The sequence below is a fragment of the Serinus canaria genome, chromosome 3 (genome assembly GCF_022539315.1).
Source record: "Serinus canaria isolate serCan28SL12 chromosome 3, serCan2020, whole genome shotgun sequence".
NCBI lineage: Eukaryota > Metazoa > Chordata > Aves > Passeriformes > Fringillidae > Serinus > Serinus canaria.
The window spans coordinates 25,520,840-25,547,340 of NC_066316.1; the positions used below are offsets into that span (position 1 = coordinate 25,520,840).

Below are 26,501 nucleotides of genomic sequence, written 5' to 3' on the forward strand. Positions count from 1 at the left end.
CCCAGGCAGCTGAAAGGAAAAGGTTCAAGGTCAAACACTTCAGTTCAAGAAGAGAAACAGCTCCAGTGTCGGAGCACTGCACCCTCTCTGGTTCCTGCCTGCTCCCCTCCTCAGCTGCCTCTCAGCAAGACACACACCCACTGGCTCAGCTCTTCAAACCAAGGGTGCATTTGTAAGTATACTGCAAGAGAAATGCTTTCATCTCCTGTCCACATTGCTTCACATTGAGGTAAGCTACATGCAAGCAGTAATGGGAAAGCTGGCAGGATGGAAGGGTCAAAGCTCCAGAGCAGGGAAAGGGAGAGAAGTATTAAGTGTACACAGAAAGAGATATAGAGGGAGCAAGAGAGAGAGAAAAAAATTAGGGGAAGGGGGGAGGGTGTCTTCCATTTTGCTGGTGTCAATGCTGCCAACTTTGCAAGAGCCGGCAACTCAACATCAGAGAGAGTGATGACCCTCCCATGGACTCCAGGAGCTCGCCATGCACTGACCTTCCAACTCAGCAAACTTCCATTTGTATTTTGCAAGGCCAGCACAAATGATCTTTATGTATTCATCTTTGAAGGGGAAAACTACTTGCATATAAAACACATAGCAGAGCTACTAGCTTGCAGAACTACTAGCTTGCAGTGACTGTGATAGAAGAGTCTTTGGCAACAGATCCTCTTTTTCTGTACATATAAAATACTTCTGCTTTGGATGACTTCTTTTTTTCCCATGCAGTTGTGAAAGACTGGACACTGTGGCTCATCTATTTTACAGAAAGTCTCTTTAAAAGTGGATGTCTCAATGGCAAGGCCGTCAGCAAAATAAGACTGTCTGAATATTTGCTTAGCCTCAGCACATCAGAAAGCAAATCCTTCTGCATTCATCTTGTGCTCCACATGCTCTCCAACACTCTTTTTTCACACAAATATGTACAAAAGGAAAGAATGCCCCTGTCTTATTACAATGCAGTGGAAATATTCCTGCTTTCAACTTCATCATTAAGAAAGTCTTTCCAGGCTTTCATGTAAATGTTTTCTCATCTGCTTAGCTTTAAGTAAACTCTTTCCTTTGGCTTACATCAAAATATCCAAAATAACCAGAAAACCACACTGGTTCCCAAAGTAAATGTCAGTCTCTGTTGTTTAGATACAATAACAACATACTTTTATTTACAAACAAACATCACTGTACAGTTTGAATGGCCAGCTGCTGTGAGAAGGGAGAACAAATTTTGGCTGACCACAGAAGGGTCCTGGCAAACAGCAGTCTCTCCAGGATGCTGACAGATGCAAAAGAGCCTTCTAGAATTAAGTGGATTTAATTTTATTTTTTTCCCTCTTAAGGATTGCTTCATTTGTGGGACAGGAAGAATTTCAGCCTGCTTCTAGTACAGGAGAGATCTTACACAACCACTTGGTTCTCTACAACACCCCACACAAGCATCCTCAGTCCCCCACACTGATATATGAACACATCATCTATGTCATGGCTGGATTTTTAATCCTATTTGTGATCAACTGATGTTCTGTCGTGCATATGAAGTAAAATGGTATTTCACCATCTGAAAATAAAGAGGAAAAGAAGAGGAGCAAAATGGAATTAGCAGACTGGAGGAATCTCCAGTTATAAACCTCCTCAAAATTTAGCAGCACCCAAACCTGCATCCTGCCTGTCTCTCTTCTGCTCTCCCCTGCAGTGGCAGGCAGGATCTATAATCAGTCTGTTCCCACAGTAAGCAGATACACAGAGCAATGACAGAAAAATGCCCCGTCTGGGTGTAACAAACCATCAGCTGATGGACAGCTCAGCTGATATTACATCTCAGGGGCACAGCCTGTTCAAAAGTGAGAGAAGTAATCTGAATTCCTTCCATATTTAAAGCTAAGCTTGCTTTACCTCCTTGCAGAGTTGATACATTTCTGTAGGATTTGGTAATTTCACAGGGATTATTTAGCTACTGCCAAGTTGACAACTCTCCTGATCATCAAGGGTATTATGTGAGGGGCTTCCTTCTGTACATGTGATTAGTATAGCTCTAAATATTTGTATCTAAATAAATATTGAGATTAAATCCTGTATGCAGGCCCTTGAGCACCCAAACCACCTTCTATGTTCCTTCCACAGGCTCCAGAAAAAAAAAGAACAAAGCAGGGGGAAAGGGGGGAAGTTACTACCAGCATCAGAAAACTTACTGCCCCTCTGCAAGGCCAGAAAAAAATTGCAAGAGCAGCAATAAAATGCTGCTTTGCCTGCAGTATATTGTTATGGGAAGGGGCTCTGAGCATCAGAAATCTGGATATTCATCATTATTCAACAAGACCTGCAAGACAGTGCAATTGTTTATAAACTGAGGTTAAAATCCACTCTCTAACTACCATCCACAGACATCTGAAGAGATCATATGAATAGGGAGTAGGCTGAGAGGTAACTAGTGCCAAGAAGAGATTTTTCCTAGACAAATACTAAGGAAAAGTATCTTCTTTCGTATTTTTCCTTTTTATTAAAAGTGGATTAGGCAAAGTCACTGCTAAATGGAAATAAAACCACAAAGAGAACAGAAAAGTCTGTTTCATTACACAGCCATACTAAGGTGACTGTTGATGATCATAAAAAGGGCATATTTTAAGCAGGATGTTTTCTTTTAAAGACATCTGCAACTTCTTCAACATCAGAGACTAGGCATCAGAACTCACAATACAATTCAAAACTACAAACATGACTGATTACCAGAATCCATGGATAATTTATTGTTGAGGACACAAGCATCCCACTGCATTTTGTACAGCATAAGGGAAAGTTTCCAAAGGAAAAAAGAAGGGGGGGAAAAACCCCATTATAACTGGACACTGAAACAGTTTTTTTTATTTACAGGTATTTTTTCTTCAGCTTCTCTCTGGCCCAGCACTGACTTCTCCAGTATTTTGCATTCATATAAATTCATAAAACCCCACAGAGACAGTGAAAGTCAGTCAGTGGTACATGATGGAATCTAAAGAGAACCTGGTTTTGAAAGGACAAGCAGTCTCTGTCTTCTCATGGGGACAGAATTTTAACTGCTAACATTAATGAACATGACCAATCCCACTTTCCCTTAGTGTCACCTATCTCATGGAACACCTTTCCATATTCCCTGTTCAACACAGCATTCCAGCAGTATTGTGCCTACCCTCCACAGCCCTCCTCTGACCACTGTCTCTGCCATCATGCTAAAAACACTTTCACTTTCCTCCTCCTCCACCTGTGTCACAAGTTCTGCCTCCAATGTTTCTCTGACAGCTGTTGGTGTTGCACGTATCCATCTCCTTTCTCCAAAAATTTATTCTTTTCAGCTTTGGCCCATTTTGTTGTTCTGTCTCACACTAACTTTTGGTCAGTCTTTGGATCACTTCAACATCCCTGACTTGTTCTGCCTCTGGCATTTTACTGTCCAGGCAACTTCCAGTCACTCCCTGTGTCTCGGACTTCCAACAATGCCACCCTCAATTTATTAATTCTCCTGTCTGCATTGAATTAGAACACTGAGAACCTAAAAATATTTCCTTTGGACTCATCTAATTTAATGCTAGTAGGCACAGGGCATTTAGATCATCCTACAAATATTTTAAATCTTTACCTTTCTTAACTTAAAATAAAAACATTTACCCAGTGCCACAGTCAATACACCAGCAAATTTAATATAATTTCTGATATAATAAACAAAAACTGCCTTCAATGTGTTAAGATTAATTTTAACTATAATCTAATTAGACCAAATAACCAAAACACACATTAACAATCTGCCAGTGTTTTTATTCAAATAATTCTTTGGCCATGCTTCTTAAGGATCTAGGAAAAGAAAATTCAAGTATGGCTAAAATAATCAACCTAGTTATCCCTGTCAAATTTTTGTCATTCAAAAATCATGAGTTTGCAAGTTGGCCTGCTTCTTACCAAAATAAGAAAAAATTAGGAACTATGATACAGAAAACAACGTGGCCACAACCTTCAAATGCTATTTAAAAGACCTACAAATGATGTAATTCAGGCAAACATTTAATTGATTCCTATGTAAAGAGCAATTTGTGCTTGCACTGCAAAGCACTGCAAAGCAACCATAAGTTTGATAATCCATTTTATTTCTATCAATGTATTTTATAACTTCCAATTAAAAAGGACAAATATAACCAAGAGAATGGTATTTGTTCTGTATGTTAATTTAAAAAGTATTTTGTTCTATTTGAGGACAAAACCAGCAGACAGTTGAAATAATACCTCATGTTTCTCATCACATGCACACACTCATGTGTAGTGCCCAGTATTTTTTGCAACCATTTCTTTAGTTCATGAGCAGAATTTAAGAATCTTAACCTACATCTACAGATTGTTTAGGTATTTGGAAGAAAGCAAGAAAATGGAATTATTTTGCAAAACTCAAGGAAAGAAAATAAGTTAGAGTAGAACACTGTCTACTCCATTTTGGTATCAAAACAATCTCTCTATGAACAGGATTAATCATGTAAATACTAAGTAACTGTTCCTATGGTTAACCACAATACTGGAGTTTGGTAATTTCAAGAACTTTTATAAACTCTTCCACTTCAAATGGAGAAAGCAAAAATGCTCAGTTCGACTACAAGTGGCATCTTTTCCTAAATCACAGATTCAACCTATCTGACATCCTGTTTAAATGTTTTCTCTTTCCCACCAAACTTGAATTTTGAAGACACCATACCTGACAACAGGCCAAACCAGACTGACAGCATCTATACAGGATAAAGCAACAACTTGGCAGGATTATCTTTAGCAAAATTTTCTTTCATCTTTTTTCATTCTTCTGCTCTACATCCTACTTCACTTAGATTGACAGAGCTCTATCAACAAGTGCCATTTTTTGGAACACAACCCTGGCCAAAATGCACTTCTATTAGTCAAGTGCATTATAGAGAGTTGCATCCATTTTCCCCCTCACAAAATGGCAAAATACTAGAGGAAAACTTTTTCAAGATGTGAGCAAGAAGGAAAATGCAACCATTCTGTCTTGTGGCATTCTTCATCTGTTACAGAGTGACAGAGCATGGCAGATCTGAGCTTTCACTGCAATTCAACACTGGCTCCTGTGCTAGCAGCACTGCAGATCACAGTAATGCTCTCATCTTGTTGTTTTGCTGCAAACACCAATTTCCAGAAGATTTGAAGGCAGGAATGTCTACGACAGATCCTCTCAGAAGTTCATAGATTCAACAGAGGAATCTTATTTAGTGATTTACAGTGTATCACACCAGAGTCCAGTATTCCATCTCTTGCAAAGCCCATCTCTGAGTGCACAGGAGGGTGTGTAACCCCAGATGCACACATGGATCTGGAGCTCTACAGACCTCTGCTTCCAACTCCTCCTGACCAAAACTTGTCAATTTGCAAATAACCACACACAGCTAAGGCTGAACATAAGGCTGGTCTCACCTGGACTCGAGGTCATTTTCCCCACCCTGATTTGCCTACAAATGCTACTTTATTCCTCTGTAACATTTGAAGCAGGGTAGAAGCGCCAGAATATCCTCTGCAAGAGGACTGCATTGTTCTCCCACGCAATGAAAAGGCCCTGGACATTTGTGATTTCTGATCTCTGAAAACAGTTAATGTGGAGAAAATACATCAAAGAGATCTGCAAGAACAAATTCCCTGGACACTACTAAAAACTATTAATAGTGAAAATACACATTAGCTCATCAAATAATCCTATACCTGGTAAGAACTTTCTTTACTCTCAATAAAGGTAAAAATAGTACCTCTATATTTTAACTTTTTTCATTTTTTTTAAGGCTTGCTTCCAACAACAATTGATAACAGAATAAAAATATTTTAAAGTTTATATAGACTTGGCTATATGTATTGTCTTAGCATATCTGAAAGCCCTCAGACACACAAGGAGCTGAGAAAAAGGTTCTAGATTTTGCCTATCACCTCAAGGAAAGAAAACTGTCTCTTCCCACTGACATGGATCAGGCAACACTTCCATCCAGTCCAGCAAATAGGAATAACTCTGGGGTTTGGGTTGTTTTGTTTTGTTTAAGATAAATAATCATCATTTAACCAGCAGTAAATTTTTAGCTGGACAAGATGCTTTTGGTATCCATTACTCCCTGCCTTCCTTAGCCAACATTTTAAAGCTGATGTTTTTCGAATTTGTGAAGTAAATTCCCTAAGGGCTATCCTGCACTTTAAGAGACAGATTTTATTAATTGAAAACAACAAATCACTTACAGAAAATAATCATAATGTAGGAAAGGCCTAGGCAGAGCTGTTCTCTGAAAACCTCTTTGTAATTGTAGCCTCTTTGGACAGGCATAATCAATTAGAAGTGGTCTGATTTTAACCAGTTGCAGGCTCATTACATTGCATTCCCATTTCTGTTGATGAAAATCAGTTTCAGCCTGTGGCCTGGAACTCATATACAGCACTTCCTGGGGCCTCTTAGATAAACACATCAAGAAACAGTTTTATTTGGATTTGTCCCTCGCCCTTTATTCATTGAAACAACTTTACAAATCAAGATTAGAACAGAGAAAATTGGCTCATAACCAGAGATATGCATATATGAGTAAGATATTTAATCTCAGAAAAGTATAACGCTTCAATTAATAATCATATCTTTAAAACATTTAAATGGGAGACTCAAAACATTCTGTTTTAACTGGTGAGTTTAGTCTTTCTCTTACTGTGTCATGGGACACTCAGTTTCTATTTAATATAAACACATAACTCCCTCCTTTCAGAAGAGCTTCTTGCCTGTGATACTTAAAATTGTCCCAAATGTATCTTTAGGTTTTCAAAACAGTACTTCCAGCCTCAATTTTTACTCTCTGTAGACACTGCCTGAAATATGTAATTTTCAACTTACCTAGGAATGAAACTTTTAAGCAAAACAATACTGATGAACTATACCCAAGCAGAGAGAGTCTGCAAAAATAATTGCTTTCCTTCTGCAGAAATTGTACCTTACAGCACCCAGGTTTGGTACAGTCCACAAGAGCTTTGAAAAATAAATGAATTCACTACAGTTGGTAATCCAGCCACAGCATGGTGCAGTCCCTCAGGCTCAAAGGGCTATTCACAAGTTAGGGGCATTAAAAAAAAGGAAGGGAGTTTCCTGGTGTGGAGAGCTCCATAAAAGTCTTTGCAAATGTGCAGCAAGTGTTTAAAAACCAGAACAGACAAAAACCCCCAAGGATAACTGAAATAGGAAAGAGAGCGATAAAGGAAATGCAATGCCCACTAAGTAAGCAAAACCAGGAGCCCTCCCCTGGAGTACTGGCTGTTCCTTCCTAAAAGAAAATACAAAAATAGAGCTGAAGGGCAAGTGACAAGAATAATCAGAAGTTGAAAAAAAAAACTTCAGATGAAGAGAATACAGAAAAACCAGGATGATTCATACCATAAAGGAGCAGATCAGTGGAGAGGATCATGCTAAAAAAGTAGAAAAATTAATATTCCCAAAAGGATCTCTCTTTTAAAAAGTAGTATTCAAATCAAAAGGGTGATGAGCCCAAATATAGTTGAAGGAGGTTTTGGGGGTTGTTTTTGTTTATTTTGTAGTTGTGATACATAGTTAGACTTTTTTTATGTACTGCAAAGGATTATTTCTAAGGCCAATGGCATATGAGGACTTAAAAAGCTTTATTCTGTAGTAATATATATAAAAAAAGAAAATATATATTTTTAATCTAAGAATTATTGTTGGTAGATATAGCTTAGCCTCAGAAAAATCAGTAAATAGTCAGGAAAAAAATTATCCCTAGAGACATGTTATATTAAAACTGCTTTAGATAAGGTGGTTCATTCCACCCTATAAAGCATGTGGCCCTTGCCCAGTCACTCTGTATGTCTGTCCTTCTGTTCTAAGGGCTAGTTCTGCATCAACCTGTCTGGAGAAGTTGATTTCAGACATGTTCACCACCAATTTGCTTTCCTAAAAACTATCCCTATTTGAACTGTACATTTACAAGAAATCACACCAATAGCAATTTTAGAATTAGAATGGAACTACATCAACTAAAGGTCTAAGCAAAAAAAAGCAAAAGGAATTGGTTTAAAAATTAACAGTGCCCACAACATGACTCTCTGAAATAAAGAATGCTTCCAGTGATTTAGATGCAGTGTTAAGAATTTTAATAAAATGACAGAACTATTCAATAATTTCCTTCCTGGACTGACAAGGTAATTTATTACTCACTTCTTCATAAAAAATGAACGAAACAGGCCCACAAGGAAGCTACTTACAGCTGACTGAAAGCTGCCTACACACTGGCACACTTGAAAGGCTATCCCTTCCTCCACACCTTTGTTTTTCCTTATTGTTCACAGCTTGTTTTGTACTGTTGCTAACTGTAATCTACAATATTAAAACCACTGATAGTTCTCACTGGTCCTTCAAAAAATTCCCATTGATAATGAATCCAAATGAAAAAAGAAATTGAAACAATCTCTCAGAGTTGTTTTTTCTAAAACTTCTAAACATTAGAAAACCCTTTCCCTGAAACTATTTCAGGTGTCTCACGAAAAAACATTTCTGTGGTTTTCTGGAAAGGTTAAAGTTGCAATAGTCCAGGATGTGGATTTTGGATTAAAAAAACATTTTGGAACATGAAGAGGATTTTTTTGTTGTTGTTGTTGCTAGCCATTCTAGAACTAGGAATACTGCAAGATCATTACTTCAAGCCTTGACATGGAACTGTACCTCAGTTTTCCCCTCAACTAAACCTAGGACAAGCTCTTGAGAAGGCAGAATAAAGGGCCTTCTTCTACAAGGCAGCTAAAGGATTCCAGAAGTCAGTAGAAACCTTAAGCACAAGTAATACACTGTTGTTTCTCCAGATTCAACTTTCTTCCAGAGCTCAGAAACAGATACAAATATTAAATCTGATGTCTAGAACAGTATATTGACTTACCTTGTTTTTGAAACTTCTCCAGGTGAGTACTCAGCATCACAAGGACATCAAGATAGGCAGCTCTGGTCACTAAACAAGGATTTAGCCTAAAAAAAAAAAAATCATGTTTTTAAAGCTTAAAGCCTTATAACCTTATTCTCAGAAACAGCAGTAAACCAAACTAGTTTGGCATGTCTGTTTTAATTAATGAACTATTGGTCAAATGAGAATGCATATATAAAACAATTAGGCCAAGTGATGTAAGCTTCATTTCCTGGTCCAATCTGAGTGACAGTCTCCCTTGCAGAATGGCAACACCTTCCTCCTCCAGCCATTCCACTGAATGGCACTTGATACATTTCATTATTACTGGATGAACCAGCTCGTTGTAGCACCTACAAGGTCTTTTTGTTCATAGATAACCTGTGTAACTAAATGCATCAGCAAAAAGAAGTCTTCAGTTCTTACAGCTCATAAGAGTAACTTTCCTTCCAAGGTATCTGCTACACCTTTTGAATGGCCATTGCTCTCTCACTGTTCTGCTGAAGACCAGAGGTGTTCATGTTTTTAAAATCAGGTATTTCTTTTTCCAAACAAGAATATTTGGGATTTTGTGTATATAATGGAAATTGGTAATAAGCTACTTTCTGCTCAACCTTTTGAATTTGCAAGTGAGAAACATCTATTTTCTCTCCAATTAGAAAAATAAAATTAGGTTAAAAACTTCATTTTTCTTTGCATTACTATCACTGACACATACTTAGCCATAAAAACTTTTTAAAGGTATAACTTAAAATGTGAACAAACAGGAAATCCAGTTCAAAACTCAGAAATTATTCTGAAGAGCCCAATGGGACTTGTACTAAAACAAAAACTTTCAGAATCTAGCAACACAAGTTTGAGGTGTGACTAAATCTGTTCAGTATTTCATTTTTATTTTATCTGGCATTTTCTTTGTATGCTTATCTTAATGTTTGAAACTCTTTCAAAAATTGTTAATTAAAAATGTTCCAACAAATATTCTGAACTCTAACATCTTCAAAATTCAAGGAAAAAAAAAAGTTTTTTAAAGCAAGATAAGTGATCACAACATAAAAATGAAAAGTTTGAGGCTCTTACATAGTTTGGCTCTCACATAGTTTGTATTTGCCCACAGAGAGTTAGCCTATGAACCTATTAAAAAAGATAACTTTAACCAGAAACCTTCAGTAATAAACTCTGCAAGAAGCCTAAAATACTTATACTTTCTTTTATACAAAATGCTTTCTTTTATACTTTCTTTCTTTTAAGCCTACAATATTAGGCATCCACATAACACACAGCAGAATATGTGCTACCAGGATCTCTCTTCTGAAGAGCTTTTTTCTCCTTCTGCATAAAAAGAGACTTTTTGGACACTTTCTGACTAGTGAAGTGGTCTAGGTTCATACTGCCCAAACTTCTTCATGCTTGCCTTCTACCCCTTGCCTTCAAGCTCAAGAGCTACAAGCTGCCTGCAGAGAAGATGTACATCAACAAGAACCAAAGCCTTCAGAAGCCAAAGCAATTTTAATATGGCTTATTTTTGGAGAGTCATATTAGGCAGACTTAATTTCTACCCACCCTGGTTAAGAAAAGATCTTTCCTTTATCTTGGGCATTCAGTTGCTGCCTAAGTTTTTCTTAACAAATGTGAATGAAAACACAGCCAAGGAATACTCATGGAGTTGGGAGCTCAACCCATGAGAAAACAGAGGGACTGATCAGTCAAAGGCTCAGAAGAAAAACAAACCACAAGGAGTCTCTCACAAATGGATGAAAGCAGCCACAACAGTTTCCAGTCAATATGAGGAACCCAATGGGTCAACTGCACTTCAGCTCCTTCAAAAAAATGGAAGACTTGCTTATCATTCCATGTCTTCAGTGGAAAGAAAATGTCCAACGTACAAACTGTGCCCTGGGCAAAACATGGCTGATGCAACTTTTACTGAAAAAGAGGAAACAACAACACTGGCATTTTTTTAATTCTGGTCCACCTTTTAAGCACCTACCACTTCATTTAAAGTGAATGCACATGCATGTTTTGATTTTGAAATGAGACTTTTCCAGCATAAAACATGCCAAACGTTTGTCCTTGGCTGGTTCTGTTGCTCTGGTGATGCTAGTGAATTCTCATCCATATGTGCCAGACGGACAGAACAGGAAACTCAGTTTTCCAAAACCAAGTGCTGTTCAGTGTTGCTCAGATTGTAGCAGAAAGCTCAGTCTTGAAAACAATCAAACTATGATTTACATAACAGATCTGACAGCCAAAAATCACAATGCTGAACATTTCAAATGATGCACTGCACAGTATTTAACACGACCTGTTCGTGCAGAACTTCAGCAACACAAGTGGGAACAGTACAAGATGTTTCCTTTTTAACACCAATACCAATAAAGTGGTGTTCTCATAAACAAGATTTGAGGAAATCTGTCTCCAAACAAGAAAGTCACAGCAGTAGCAAAAGGTGGGAACTCTAGACATCTGGAACACCATTCCTTTTTTCTGTCCAAAACCCAAAAATTATTTCCTTTCCCTTCCAACCTGGTTATTAATGGAAACAAATATATCATATGCTCACTTCAGATGATAAACTGTACATAACTCTGAACAGGGTAGAGCTAGAGATGATTAGAGATGGTTACTCATATCTATGGGTATATCCACTCAGAAAAATAAAATAGCTATCAAAACAATATTCCTATTTTTACACATCTATACTAACAGCAGGCTAGTGATGCCAGGGCACAGATCCATACCTGATTAAAGCAATGCTTTGTCCATGTTAGCCAGCAGTTTAGTGTAACAACAGCACATCTGGAAGTCAAAGAGCTGGCTCCAAAGACCCAATGGCCACCTGATGTACTGAGTCCAGGTGCCTTAAACTATAATTTTTAGAAGTTGAATTTGTTGCTTTGTGTTTGGATATAGAGCTTATAGCCAGCCTGCTCCTGGAATCTTACTGCACTTTGGAGCTTGCCCCACACTTTTTAGTATTTCTTCATAATGCTCTCACTTGGAGCTTGACTGTCCAGGTGGGAATAAAAATCAGGTCACAGCCACCTGCTGCATTAAGTTTCACCAACAGCTAATGCTGCAGAATGTTTCAACACATTTGACCAAAGAGAGGTCAAAGGCTGTCTGCCCTGAGTAACGTGAGAGTCAAGGCACAGACTGGACCTGGCAGGCAGAGGGAAGGAAGACTCCTTCCCTCCTGCAACAGGCAGGAACAGAAAGGATTACTACTTCGGATTCCTACTTAGCAAGAACAAGATGCAGAAAAAACATATTTCTAATTTAATAAAGGAGAAAAAAATTACTATGGGAGGAGCTGCTGTGTCCTTACCAGATCATCCTATGAGGATGGGCTAAGAGAATTGGGATTGTTCAGCCTCAAAAATATTGCAGCCTTCCAGTACGTAAAGGGAGCCTGCAAGAGAGAGACTTTACAAGAGCCTGTAATGACAGGACAAGGGGGAATGGATCCAAACTCAGTGAGAGCAGGCCTAAATTACATATTAAGAGGAAATCCTTTGCTGTGAGGAATAGGGTGCCCAGAGCAGTTGTGGATGCCCCATCTCTGGAGGTGTTCAAGGCCAGGTTGGATGGGGCTCTGAAGAGCCTCTTCTAGTAGAAGGTGTCCCAAGCTCACAGGTGATCTTTAAGGTCCCTTTCAACCCAGGTGATTCTATGATTCTACGACCATGGAACTGCACAGAATATACAAGATCACTGAAAGAACACAAGTCAATGAAGTTAAAGGGACTGAAGATTTTAAAGGGTTTACTTTTTTTTTTTTTTTTTTTTTTTTTTTTTTTTTTGTAATTGCCCAAAGCTCTGGCCTAACAGTATCTTCACTATGATGGAAATAAGTGTCTTTTTTTTCTTACTATTTTAGGTAGGCCTAGCTGAACAGTAGAAAATCTGGAAACACAGGTGCCAGTTTGCATATTATAGACACTTCATAGCAGATTTCTGGATTAGATCCTGAAAATAAAAGTCTTCCAAACTTACTCAACTTCTTGTCATTAATGCTGAACATGTAACTGGGGATAGAACAGACAGACTTCTTTGCAGTTGCATTCTCAATTCTGGCATGTGAATATAAAATTTAAGAAGAGTTCAAGACACTTGCAGGAGGAAACCTTTTGTTAGCTGTTAGGAGTCCAGGGACATTTTTTTCCCAAAGAAAAAGGTTAATGGAGTTAAAGAGTCCGTTAAAATTCAGAGGCTCCCATTCACAGGCCTTTGAAGAGGCCTAGGTTAAGCACTTATAGAATATTACATGACCAGAGTAACAAAGAGCTATTTGTTTTCAACAAGGAACTGCCTGGTAGGTGAATGAGGAAGCATTCCCTGCAGGAGATGTAAATCAGACTGGGCAGGTTCAGAAGCTCCATGTGCAACACTGGGGTTTGCTCCAGCTGGCTTTGGCTACCTACAGTAGCAGTAGGGCTGCTTTGATTTCTGCTCTGCCTTTACCTCCTCTAAGCACCACTGATTGCAGCTTAGGACTATGCAACTGAAACCAATCCTAGACTATCACAGCTTGGAGCTCTACAAATATTATCTTTAAAATGTTTGATTCACCTTTTATAGTTAAGTCATGCTGAATTTGAGGCAGTCACTGGTTTGCTTATTTTGGATGGCAGATCTAATGCAAACCAAACTGGCATTTATTGAAGAAATCAGCAATATGTGGTCACAGACCTCCCATGTATTTGGCACCCACAACTTCATTTCTTCAACTCTATCAGGAACACATGGCTTAACTTTTAAAATTCAGTTTCTCCTGTATTACTGTTTAATTTAAACAAGATTAACATTAATGAATTACGGAGCAAATTACCTTCTTTTCCAAGAGAAACAACAAGGAGCAAAGAGAGCAAAGAACATGGAAAGCTCACACATTTGGCCTCAATTCTGTCAGAACACTGGGAAAAAGACAATCTCTTGCTTCTGTAACCACTAAGATTTGCAGAGGCCCTTAAACAGCATTTCTATTTATTAAAGGGCACCATTTATAACCATCCAAATTTCTGTATTAAAGTCAGGATGCCAACACCCCTTTATAGCAAGGACCAAAAAATTTTGATACACAGCTTCTGCAGATTCTCATTATCTTCCCAAATCCTCAGTTTTCAATGACAGTCAGATGACTTAAGAAGCTGACAGCTATTTTATTCCTCTTTTTCCACCTCCCTTCAAGATGAGCAACAACAACTGTAACATTAATTTATTGCATTTGTTACATAAATAAGACAGATACAAGCTAGTGATTATGAAATCAAAGCAATTCGTGTTAATGTTTATTACATTAGCTTTTGGTTATTCTAGAAATTCAATGTTTTCCAAAGAGGTCTTTTATTTTGCTCATATTTTTCCTCATTAGGAAACAGATGTTGGAAAACTACCAGCAGCACAGGCACAATTTAATATACAGCAACTTACAATATTTACTAAAAATGTAACAACATAAAAATCAAAGCATATTTCCTCAAATTCTCAATGAGCACTGTGAAATTTCAAATGCATCCAGACAATTAATGTCTTTCAAATAAAAATCCATAATATCTCTCCTATGGATGAGGTTAGCTACAGGTATCTTGGTGTAGTTAACTATCTTAGGGATTCCTAAAACCTTTTATAAGAGGTCTCAGAAAAGCTCTTCATTTTACAGTCTCCAAGCTTTTAAAAATGTCTGAAAAACTGCAGATTTTTTACCCAGTGCTGCCTTACGAATCTTTTAAACTTTTAATATTTCTGAAATGGGAATATCACTTTACTAAATAACTAACAAAACAGAATTTTCTCCTAATAATCTAACATGTACATTACAGGTCTGGTCACAGTACAACAGTAAATAATTAACAGTGTCTGACAATATTTTTTTTAATACAGTGTTTAAGTGACTCTTAGCAACTCAGATTGGTTAATCTCAGCTCCAAACTTTAAAAACTGATGGCAAGATTTGGATAATGAATCAAGTTGATGTAGAACTTTAGTCAAAATTATACAACTTACAAGTTGGCTACAGATCCTTGTATTTTGTCCCAAACCATCAAAACACACTCTTAAGCATCAGGGTAAAGATACTAGAGCTGGCAAGATCACAAGGGTAACCCTTTCAAAGGTCAGTTCACAGCTATCTTGTGAAGAAGAAGAGATTCATCTTAATGACTTGCATGACTGCTTTCATTTAAATTCTCAAAGTGATCAATTAATTAAATGAACTGCCTACTCCCTCTCTGGTCTTCAATGAAAAAGCCACTCTTACTGTAATGCTGTATGTTTCTGGAGCCTTTAGAAAGGCTGGAAAGGACTTAAGTTCCTGGAAGGAAGACCTGTTCTTATGATTAAACATATCAATATCATTTTAGAAAAAGTCCCATATTAAAAGAAACACTGTAATTACTAAACACTGCCCTATTCTTCTGTGTAAATAACATGTCATTGTTAAAGAAATTCATATTTTAGCTGGCAGAAAACAGATCAGCTTACTGGTAATGAATATAAACCCCAAATTCTCCTACTTTCTAGCCACCAGTATTACATACAGTTTTTGATTCTGACAGATCGATAGAATTTGTTTCCTGAACCTCATATTCAAGTTAAGGCACAGGATGCAATTGCACAAATTACTGTATTTCTGAACTGTATAAACATTTCTGATAACTCAAAATTTTAGGAACATTAGAGCTGGAATTTCATCTTTAGCACTACATAAACAGAGGGAAGAATTTTTATTAAGTCCAACATGTCAAAGCTGGTACGTGGGGATGGTATCTGTGCAACGTCCTATTATGAGTTTCCCACTGTGCCTTTGTCTACCATGATCTCAGCTTTTCTGGTTGGCACACTGGCAACTAAATTTTGGGTTTACAGTATATCTTCCCCTCTCAACTCCCAGCACACTCCTTGCTGAAGAATGCCCAATCTCCAAAAGTACTCCTCCTTCTGGATGCCAGATTCTTCTGATATGTGACATGCCATTGCATCAGCTAAAATATCTTCTCAACACACCAAAAAGTGATCTCTTGAGTCTTAATCTGTGATGTCTTGAGTCTTGGTACAGTCAACTCTACATAATGCTTGAGGGCTGTCCATGGGGAGCTCCATCCTTGGAGGGTTGCTGATGAACCAGGCCAAGCTGGTTTTGTACTGACCACATTTTACCTGCAGCATGATCTGGTAAAGGATCAGCTGTCATTTATGGAGGCGATAGAGCTTATGGAAATCACTCCCACACGTACAGCGAGCAGCTGGTTAAAAGATTAAATCTTCTCCTGTTGTTTTGGTTATTAGCTTTCAAATTCTGCAGTATTCTAAAGACTGAGGTTTTTGGGGGTGTATTTGTTTAGAGGGCAGCATTCATATTTTAATCTGTTTTCTCTCAGAGCCCACATCTGTAGCACTGAATCAACATGCATGGGCTTCCTCTTGTCTTCTTAAGGACATTAATAATGGATTTAATTATTAAACCTTGTCCATAGCATTTTTAACCATGTAATACAAAACCAGCACATCAATGAACATCACGGCCAACAGACCTACATTTAATGGAAAGCATTTAAAAAAGTAATAATGAAGCCTGCACTACCAAGTAAACCTTGCTGAGTTCCTGGAAGTGCAGGAACACGCACATAGAAACAGAAATACAAACATTAGTACAAGTGCATCTGCTTGCCTACTTGGTGGTGTTGAGATCTTCTCCAAGTAATTACCATGTGCACAGTCCCTTCACTTGCCCATTCTATAGGGACAACTCATCCAGCACTACAGCAGGCATTGTCTCCAAAGGGAGTTGCTAGTCTGATGATTTAAGTTTTTCTGCCACTCTCAAAGCCACACAATTACGTTGTTATTAGTTTCCCTGGTAAAGACAGAAAATTTATTGCTTCAAAAAGAAGCTACACAAATCATTTTTTCATTGTAATACCACCAAGAACATCCTGAGTTTCAGCTATTAAGAAAAACTAATTTGTGCTCCAGCTGTCCTTGGTGAATGATACTGAAAGGCTGTGTTTTTTTGGTGGTGTTTTTAGCATACCTGATTGATAAAATAATCCTGGCTGTTCTCTTTTTTGTTCTCTTAATGAGAACCTCATGTGATCCCTGAGCAACATCCTAAAAAACTGAAGAGGTCAAACTAATCCCATGTGCAAATTTAATGAATTTTACACAATTAAATCAAGGGGCTTACTTGTGAAGAAAAAGCTAGGAAAACTCTTATGTTTATTTACTGAAAAGCATTTTCAGATATAAGTGAGGATTTATGTCCAAAATCTGTAACTGTACATTGTTCCTACCTACTCCAAATGTTGCACTAGTGGAAGGAACACCTTAAACAACCTCATCCAAAACTCAGTATTCCTGGAATGTTCCTAGTTAAGTTAGGAATATACCTATGCACCAGAGTCAAACACTACTTTATCTTATGCAAAGTACATCTTAAACTTCAGCCTGAAGTCCAAACATCTCTACTGATATCCAAAGTGGGTGTTCCAAAACAAGCAATCACCAACTGCCTAAATAAACAGTTTGTAGCCGTGTTGAGCATACTGTTATCAAAACTGGTGAAAGAGTGGACTTGGAGCAGCACAGAAACCTAAATTAGCCAGCTAAAACCATGTAAGATTTAAATTAGTACCTCTAGGAATACATTTATGAACAATGATGTGCTATGACTGTTCCCAAAAACAAAGAAAAATGAGGCTAAACAAGGCCCATGGGTTAGAGCATGCAGATTAAGAAATTACTGGTGAGTCAGCACCAAGCCTGACAGAGTTCAAGAAGCATTTGGACAATGCTCTCAGGCACATGGTGTGACTCTTGGGCATGGCCTGTGCAGGGCCAGGAGCTGGACTCCATGATCCTTGCGGGTCCCTTCCAACTCAGCATTTTCTGTGATTCTGTGAGCTGTTCATACTGGTACACTTCATTTTCAGCTGGAACAGGACAACAAAAATTTCCCTTCACATTTTGTGTGTACAAGGGTAAACACAGGAATTATTGCCCCAGCTTACAGAAAGTTACGTTTTTAATTTGAAACCTGGTAAATAAACTTCCGCAGAAAAAGGCTCAATCATTAAAACTATTTTCAACTTTTGAACTTGGCTGTACAAGACATACAGACCACTAACGAACAAAGATAAATAACTGCACTTCTCAATGTGTAGGTTTTAAAGATAGAAATTAAAAAGCTGAAAAGTTAGAAAACAGGGAGATGTCAAGGGCAGATATGGCCTCAGAAGGACAAGAAGGTTCATCTTGATGTAGTTGAAGAAGAAGAGGCAAGAGTAAAAACATGAGGAGGACTTCCCTCTCTGCCAAGGAGGATAACCTTACATTCTCCCCACTTCTTGCTGTTTTGAAAGTATAAAAAACCACTTCCAACTCCCAAATAAGGGTCACTTCAAAAATCACATAAAGGCTGCTTACAAAGCTGCAAGAGAGCCATGGGTGTGTTGTACCTCGGTCTAGGTATTCCTGCATGTGCCCCTGTTTTGTCTGTAATAGTCTGCTCACTAGAAGTCACTACTGTCTCTCCTAAGAGCCAGATGAGAAAAAAATGCATATTTTGGTTACAGTCTGAGCCATGAAGTCCTGAAACCACAAAGAGACCACATTCTTGCTGTCTACACAGATGGCCTAAATGCACCTGGCCTGAAGTTCCTCCTAGGAAGGACCCAAGACTGCTCATCTGCCTGCTGTCACTCACACAGCGCTGCCAAAAGCAGAGGGGGAAAAGGAATACAACAAGGCTTGATGGAGTGCCATGGCTATCAAAACTTGGCGAGTTACCATACTCTGTAGGGCTATAAAATACTGATGAGATTTTCCTCATTCAAAGCAGTCATAGCTGGATCACTGGAGAATCAGCCGGGGGAAAACCAAGCAGCACATATCTCAGCGAACAGTGAACCTCATTTTGAGCCTGTGCCTAAAATAACTTCTGCATGTATTCTTTGTGCGAGCTTGAATCTTGTGCAGGACCCATTTGTATTTTTAACAGTGCCAACCATAAAGCAGAGAGCTGTAAGCAGCAGCACTGCAGAGCACGGGTTATTTGGTTTATAAAAACACCGCAGGTGGCCCATTCCAGATAAACCCGCGACTCCTTGCAAAACGCAAAGCCAACTGCTTTTATACACGCTTGTTCCCCACAAGTCAGTTTCAAGAAAGCCACCTTCTTAGAAGTAACTCTCCCAGTGCAGACAAGCTCTCAGCTAAGAAATGGCACATGGCTAGAGGTTAGCAGAGTATGTTATTTGACTTCTGGCAGAACCTCAAAGTCTTTTCCCCCTCCTGTGGTCTCCAGTAAGTAGGAAGGCGGAAAAAGAAAATCCGACTCAAAATGCTGAAAAGCAGCATCCTACAGCAAAGCCATTCGATTTCTCAAATTTTCCAATACCAATACTTTGTCATGCCAAAGGCTACAAATTAAACAAGAGAGATATTTCTGGGACTTCTGTACAACACATTACCAAATCCAAAGGCTGCTCTTCTAACATCCTGTATTTATGAAGCAGAAGGCATCTCAAGTTAGTCTTGTAACTCCCTCCCTTGTAACTGTATGCAGTTGAGCTAAATACCTTTTTTAAAAAAGTTTTTTAATTTTTTAAAAATTTACTAAAAAAAATTATTCATATGGCAGAGCTTTGAACTCTTTCAAAGATTTAGCTTGATAAACTGATCATATTTCAAAGCTTTCATCAGACTAATTTACATCATTTAGTTCCATCACCTATGTTCTCCAACAAAACAGATTTTATATATTTTTTTTTCATTTCTGTTCTCAAACACCCTGCATCTCCCACATTTGCAAAAAATGCAGTAAACTAACACTGGTGTGAAGGTGAAGGAAAGCAGTAACATTACTAAACCACTTTAGACTAACTAACAGGTATGTTCAAAACAAAAAAAAAACCCACCAAGTGAAGTATAAACATACAGTTAAAGTGAAAAGACTCAACCATCACCTTGAGAAGTGAAAAAAAGGCAGGTCTCATTCAAAACATCAAAAATGAAAATATTGGTTTTGAAATGTTAATGTTTTGAAGGTATAAAAAAAGCCAAGAAGAAAAAGCAACCATGCCCCATCAGTATGAGAAGTCTGCCTTCTCAACAGATAGAAAACACCAGCTGAAAAAGTGAATGTTTCATGAAATTTGATTTGGGGAATGTGACCCATTATATTATTCTCTAAAGGAAAATCAGGGCGTAGCATGGAGAAGAAAAAAGAGATTAGTATATTATATGGAATGTGCAACAGAATCTTGAGCTATTCTACACCAATAAATCCTGATGAAAGGAAATAACATTCTGGCCCTGAAAAGGCAAAGAAAACCCTAAAACCAAAACCCAAACAAAAAAAAACCCCACCCAGTTCAGGAAACCATAGAAAACTATAATCTTTTCTCCAAATACATACACATGACAACTGAGCCTCATTTTTAAGAACTACATATGCAATCCAAAGTTTTGTAATTCAAGATTCTCAGAGAAGTTTGTTCCATAGTACAAAGGAAGTACATAGTTGAAAGAACACCAGCAAGAACTTAACAGAACTAGCACAGAAATGTGATTGAAAATTGATGTTTGGAAATAATTCCCCAGATTCACAAACCACTTTCCTGTTATTTTAACTTTTTTTTAGCCATTTAAGATTAACAGTGAGTGCCTCTTATACCCTCTTTTCAAACAGTCTCTGCTCTGCAGTATCAGTGACATGGTAAATTATCTCCTTATGGAAAAGGCAGAAAAGCCAGATGGGAATGCATTAACTTCTCTCTGTGGTGCTTTTTCTCTTTGCCTTAACAGAAATAAGGTAAGAATGTCTGTACATGACTGAGGGTCCAGCCAGCCATCACCCTCTCTGACAGCAGCAGATGCATACCAAGAAGTCTAACAACAGGGCAAGAATAAAGTGCTGGTTTCCTAATGGGCTCTCCCAACACCCAGAAACACCCCCCCCACACACACACATACAAAGTTTCACAACTCAGTTTCCAAGCAACCTTCTAAAACTCCTTTAAAACAAAAAACAAAACAAAACAAAAACAAAAAAAACCCAACCAAAAAACAACAACAACAAAAAAAAAAAAAAAGAAAGGAAAAGCAAGAACAAGACCCTCACACTCCACTGTTGATCACAGAGGAGTTGTTCAACTTCACCCAATTAACTACCAACAGTAAAGCTGCACACTGAGTGTGGAACACTAAAACAACCAGAAAACACCACTTCAATATCCTTGTTTCTTTGGCTTGCTTCTTGGAGGTTCTTCCCTTTGCTTTTTTTTTTTTAATGACACCACCACACTGATTATGTTTATTTAAAGCAAAAGTTAAGGGAGGGAGGGAAGGAAGTGGCGGAAGGGAGGAAGGAAGGGGCGGAAGGGAGGGAGGAGGGAGGAGAGGGAGGGCGGAAGGAAGGGAAGGAAGGAAAGGAAGGAAAGGAAGGAAAGGAAGGAAAGGAAGGAAAGGAAGGAAGGAAGGAAGGAAAGGAAGGAAGGAAGGAAAGGAAGGAAAGGAAGGAAGGAAAGGAAGGAAAGGAAGGAAAGGAAGGAAAGGAAGGAAAGGAAGGAAGGAAGGAAAGGAAGGAAAGGAAGGAAAGGAAGGAAGGAAGACCTTAGCTCAAAGTGCATAAGAATATAAAGTAAATTAGAAATTTGCAAAAATAGTTTCTGTCAGTTAAAATCCCCATGCTTTAAGTTAGTGTTGCAAGGCTGCATGCTCGTAATACAAAATTTTACTATATGGGGAGAAAGACATTCTGAAATCCTTTATGTATAACATTTACTGCATTGTTGAGAACCATGACAAGAAGGCTACAAAAATTTGACAAAATTAAAATGTGCTGCTGACAGGGAGTTAGTATCAGCACATACAGTTGTCACTTTTTACAGGAAACACTTCTCTTCAGGAAAAGACCTTTACTGTGCACAAGAATTTCTTAGAGATTGGCTGAAAAGCTTTCATTTCCAGAAATGATAATAAAATCATAAAAAAAAAAACTCATTAAAAACCTAACCAGTCATCAATACAACTGATGTATTAAAAAGAGTGGCTCTGAAAAAAGTACTTTGGAAATAGAATTTATTTAAAATCTGTAATGAATGGAGCCCAGCCTTGACGTATCTGCTGCAAGAGAAAGAGGTTTGAATTACTTAGCATGAGTATCTTTCTACTGAATTTTGTCTCTAGTGTTTGGGTTTTTACTCTTTATAACAGTACCAGATATTAACTATTAAAATTAACATGCTCATTTAAACACTTTAAAATGCTTACACTGATTCAATGAAAAGCTCCACCAAACCCACCATGATGTCTCCAGCTGGGGCAGAGAGCACATGCACAGGAAACTCAAGCACAGCAATAGTGACATTTGCCAAAGCCTCTGCCTCAACTCTCAAGGTTGCTGAAGAATTTCTTGAGCCAGCTGTGATGCCTACATACTCAGTAACCTCACTGGACTTTCCTTCCATGACTCCATTAAATTGTTGTTTAAAAATTCAGACAGGTTTAAAACCAAGATTATCTTATATCACAGGGTTCCATAGCCAAATTAAAATTACATTAAAAACTTCATTAGTTGGTTTCTTTTACATCTGCCACCTCGGACAAAATGCTAATTTCCTGTCCTTTTCTATGTGACTCATATTTCACATCCCTCAGTTGTCCTTTTTCCATTATTAAAAAAAAATCTCAGCCTATTTAATCAGTCCCTAAGTAGAAACTGTTCTATGCTTGTTAGTCTTTATACTGCTTCTGATTTCTAGTGTATCTTCTTTGGGATTTACACAATATTTAAATATACAAAACAGATTAATACACAACCACAGATGGGGGCGTTTCTGTGTTTTTCTTCATTCTTTTTATGATATTTGCCCCCTCCCCTACTGGGCATTCCCAAGAACAAAAGGAACTTTTTTAAACAAAAAATCTGCTCAGTCAACCACTCTTTCCCCAGGTAAAGTCCAGACTTTGTTCATAAGAACCATTTTCCAATTATTTGCACCAAGTTTTATCTGCCATACCACCACTATCACTCATTAAGGAGACACTTCTGTAATTCCCAAAGACAGCTCTATCCTCATTACCCCAACTCAGTTAACACTAATAGATTTCCCCCACCCACTAGACACCCCTCTTCTCCAAACCTCTAAGGATTTTGGTTTTGACGATCAGAAAATGATTCAGGTTTTATCAGAGATCCACACTAGCTGCAATGGTGGCCTCATGCCTCAGTGCAAAATCTGGGATATTCCCAGTTATCTATCTATGCAAGGACAGGTGCTCTCGTTCAAAACTGATTTTTTTAGAGTTTTGGTTAAGAATTCTCCTGGGTAGGAATTCTCAAAAGCAATTGCTGAGATAAAGTACAGAAGGAAAGAGGGAAAGAAAGACAGAAAGAGGAAGAGAGAGAGGAAAAAAAGAAGAAGAGAGAAAAAGTAAAAGAGAGAGCAAGAGAGAGCAAGAGAGAGCAAGAGAGAGCAAGAGAGAGATCATTAGTTAGTTATACATAGGTTACCTGAAGATGAGCTTATGAAAAATGTTTCCCAATCTATCTTGGATTGTTTGGAGGTAGCTAAACACTTTCAGTTTAAACAACTGCTATGGCATTTCGCCACTAATTTTCTGTAAAGGTCAAAGTCAGAAAAACAGTAACATAAAAACCTCATATATGTGGCATATTTTTCTTAGCCAAGAAGCACCAGTTATCCTCAAAATGTCTACTTCTGTAGGAATGTTCATTCACAGTTATTTTTTTCTTTAATGACTAGACTACAATGTTTGGGAGAAAAAATCTTGCTTTTGGAAAAAAAATCACCTCGATTAAAAATCATCAAGCCAATAAGGCACGTAAATTTTACATATTTCAACACAAATAAATCTGTCCACTTTGCTAAAATAATAACTCAAAAAATCAACCAAGTCTTCCATACATTAGTAAACTGTTTATAAATCAGGTATTTTGTGTTTTATCTTACCTTTTAGCCAGCCACAGCTTGGCTTCCACACAGGTAATGATGTCACGCAGTCCCTGCTGAAAGTCCAAACTAACAAACTGGTTTGATTCTAGGTAGGACTGCAGCAAGTGAAAAACCTAAATTAAGAAAAAAAAAATCAAATTAAGACTTTCTAGCCACTGCTTTTCCTTCAAATAACTGTAAGATGAAACAGTTGCCTGCAAAATGAACAACCATTACTCAAGAAAAAGCATGTACTCACTTGGCCTCACTGCAGATAGAATCCTTAAATCCCTAAGTTGCCCCATCTTTAAAACCCATTTTTCACACAAAACAACAGAGAGTGCTGGAAAATGTTAACCTCCATTAAGTCAAGAGAAGGCAGCTGGATGAACACCACTCCTCTGGACTTTTCCAACTTAAACATCCCTCAACTTCCAGCTTTCTTGCTGGGCCATTTGCTCTGCCAGCACAACTGCCTGGGGAGCAGACTGGCAGCTTGGCACACTGGATGGAGCAGGGCTGCTTGCACTGTACCAAGGAGACAGGGAAGGGAATTACCATCTATAAGCACTCTGAAGTGCTGACAGAAAAGCATCATTATTCCTGCTCCCGAGAACCTTCATTCCAGGCCCTACAGAGCAGGGAGATAATCAAACCTTCCCTTTCTGAGGACAGAGCTCCTTCACTGGGGCTCTGCACTTTCTCCTCCAGAGTTTCATGTAAAAGCCTAACAGACATGTCCAAGCTTTGATGAAGGAAAGAATTCAAGGTACCCAAACAAATTCAAGACTGTAGCTTTCTGGTCAGACACTTAAAACAAAAAAATGTACGTTCTCAGAGACCCTCCTTGCTATTTAAAAACAGGTTTTTCCAAGTAACATGGAATATATAGAAAAGTGTTAAGAAAAAAAATGTTAAAAAAAAAAAAGTACAGTCATCTAAGCATGAAAGGAAAATATTGGGTCGTATAAGAAAGCTGATACCAACTGCACAGTGGAGAGGAGCTCTCCAAGCCCAGCCCCTGTAGTGCCCATCCTGCATGTGGCAGAGGGTGCATGACATACACTTGACATGAGTGACACCACCCATATCATCCCACTTGGTTTCAACTTCCCATTCACACACAAGTGATCAGGAAACACCTGGGTGAGGTAATTTCTAAAGGGGAACTACATGGAAAAGTTGCACTAGTGAAGCCTAATGGAAAAGATCTTACTCAGCAAAAGGAATTTTGCCTTACAGCCTCAAAAACTGGAAATTCTGTTTGCTTATGCAGCCAAGTTACATTTACAGAAAGGGCTTCTATGCAAATTGAAAAAGTACATCCCCCATGATTTACTGAAACTGACCACGTGCAGAATTTAGGGAGCTTAAGAATCTGACCATTTCTGAAAATACATATTGTGAGCATTTGATATGGAAACACTCTTGATATGTAAGAGTACTAGCACTTCATACTTGCAAAGTGACAATTTAATGACTAATGGATCAAGCTGGGGCCTTCACTTCACTCTGGGAAAAGAAAAACCTTTGTATGCAGACTTTTCGATCTCAGACCGTGATTTCCCACATTCCAGCTGTCACTTGCTCTGGGGTTTCTATTTTTTTGTTTGTTTGCTTGTTTTGGAAACACAAGCACTGCCACATAGCATTAACTTGACACAATTTCATCTGGGTTATTTTTTGTGAAATAATTCAAGTGGAAAAACAGCTGCAGTTGTTTCAAATAAGCACAGAAACAGAAGAGATGTCAAGAGACTATCTAATACATACAAACACTGAGGCAGGGTCTAAACATTCTTGGATGAAACAAATGCCTGACTGTCCTAATCCTGAAAACAACCAAGAAAGCAGATTACAGAACACTTCTATGCAACTCCTCTGGTCTTTCACCCTCAAAATCCAAGCTCTTGAGGTAAGGTGTTCCTGTCTGCTCCTGCCCTCATGGCAAACAACTGTTCCTGGACACTATTCAGCCAGTTCAGATTTTTTCCTAGTGAGGCACTTTTTAAACACAGAGATCCCACTGGGGCCCTTTGACAGGAACAATGAAATAAACTCCTCTCTCTCTTTGTCAGCAGGTGCACTGTAGGCAAGACACATTCTGGATAAGTAGCTTGTCTTCTGTTTTTTTTAAAATCTTCTGAAGTCCCCTGAACTGAACATCATTTTGTTGACACCATCTTTCTACGATGGCCTTTCCAAGATCTTTTTGAATCTTTATCTTCCAATTCCAAGATCTTCTGAATCTTTGAATCTTTATCTTTTTGTAGAAAACACTTTGCAGAAGTGCAAGCTTGCAAACATTTTGAAGTGTCACCAGAGATGTCTACCTTGTCCTCTCCTTTAGTCTGCTCTTTCCTGTGCAAGTGTTTGCTTATTAAGTAAATACCTACTCAATTAACCTTCTCCATCAAAACCAATGCACTAAGCTGCCACTACTAACAGTTCCTCTATATTTTTTGTGGCTTGCCCTTAATGCCTGTTAAATCATAGACATGACAGAAGAAGAACAACGAAAATGGAAAATAATCTTTATGCAGAAGCTCTTATTGCTTTTTATATCTTCTGCTAATTGAAAACCATTTGGTGCCTTAACCTTTCCAATTTTATT

The 26,501-nt window shown here is 38.2% G+C and overlaps 1 protein-coding gene across 6 annotated transcripts in view; it reads right to left on the reverse strand.

The window, feature by feature from the left end:
- THADA (THADA armadillo repeat containing) overlaps positions 1-26,501 on the reverse strand; it is a 151,684-nt gene that overhangs the window by 36,495 nt on the left and 88,688 nt on the right. For 4 of the 6 annotated variants that reach the window (XM_050973073.1, XM_030235493.2, XM_030235492.2 and 1 more), the window contains exons 30-31: positions 23,906-24,021; positions 8,913-8,998 (exon numbers count right to left, since the gene is read on the reverse strand). In XM_050973073.1, the coding sequence (XP_050829030.1) occupies positions 8,913-8,998; positions 23,906-24,021 (202 nt within the window). Of the gene's footprint in view, positions 1-8,912; positions 8,999-10,677; positions 10,857-12,258; positions 12,343-23,905; positions 24,022-26,501 lie in introns of those variants that run through there. The other 2 variants (XM_050973075.1, XR_007777370.1) reach the window with 2 other exon arrangements.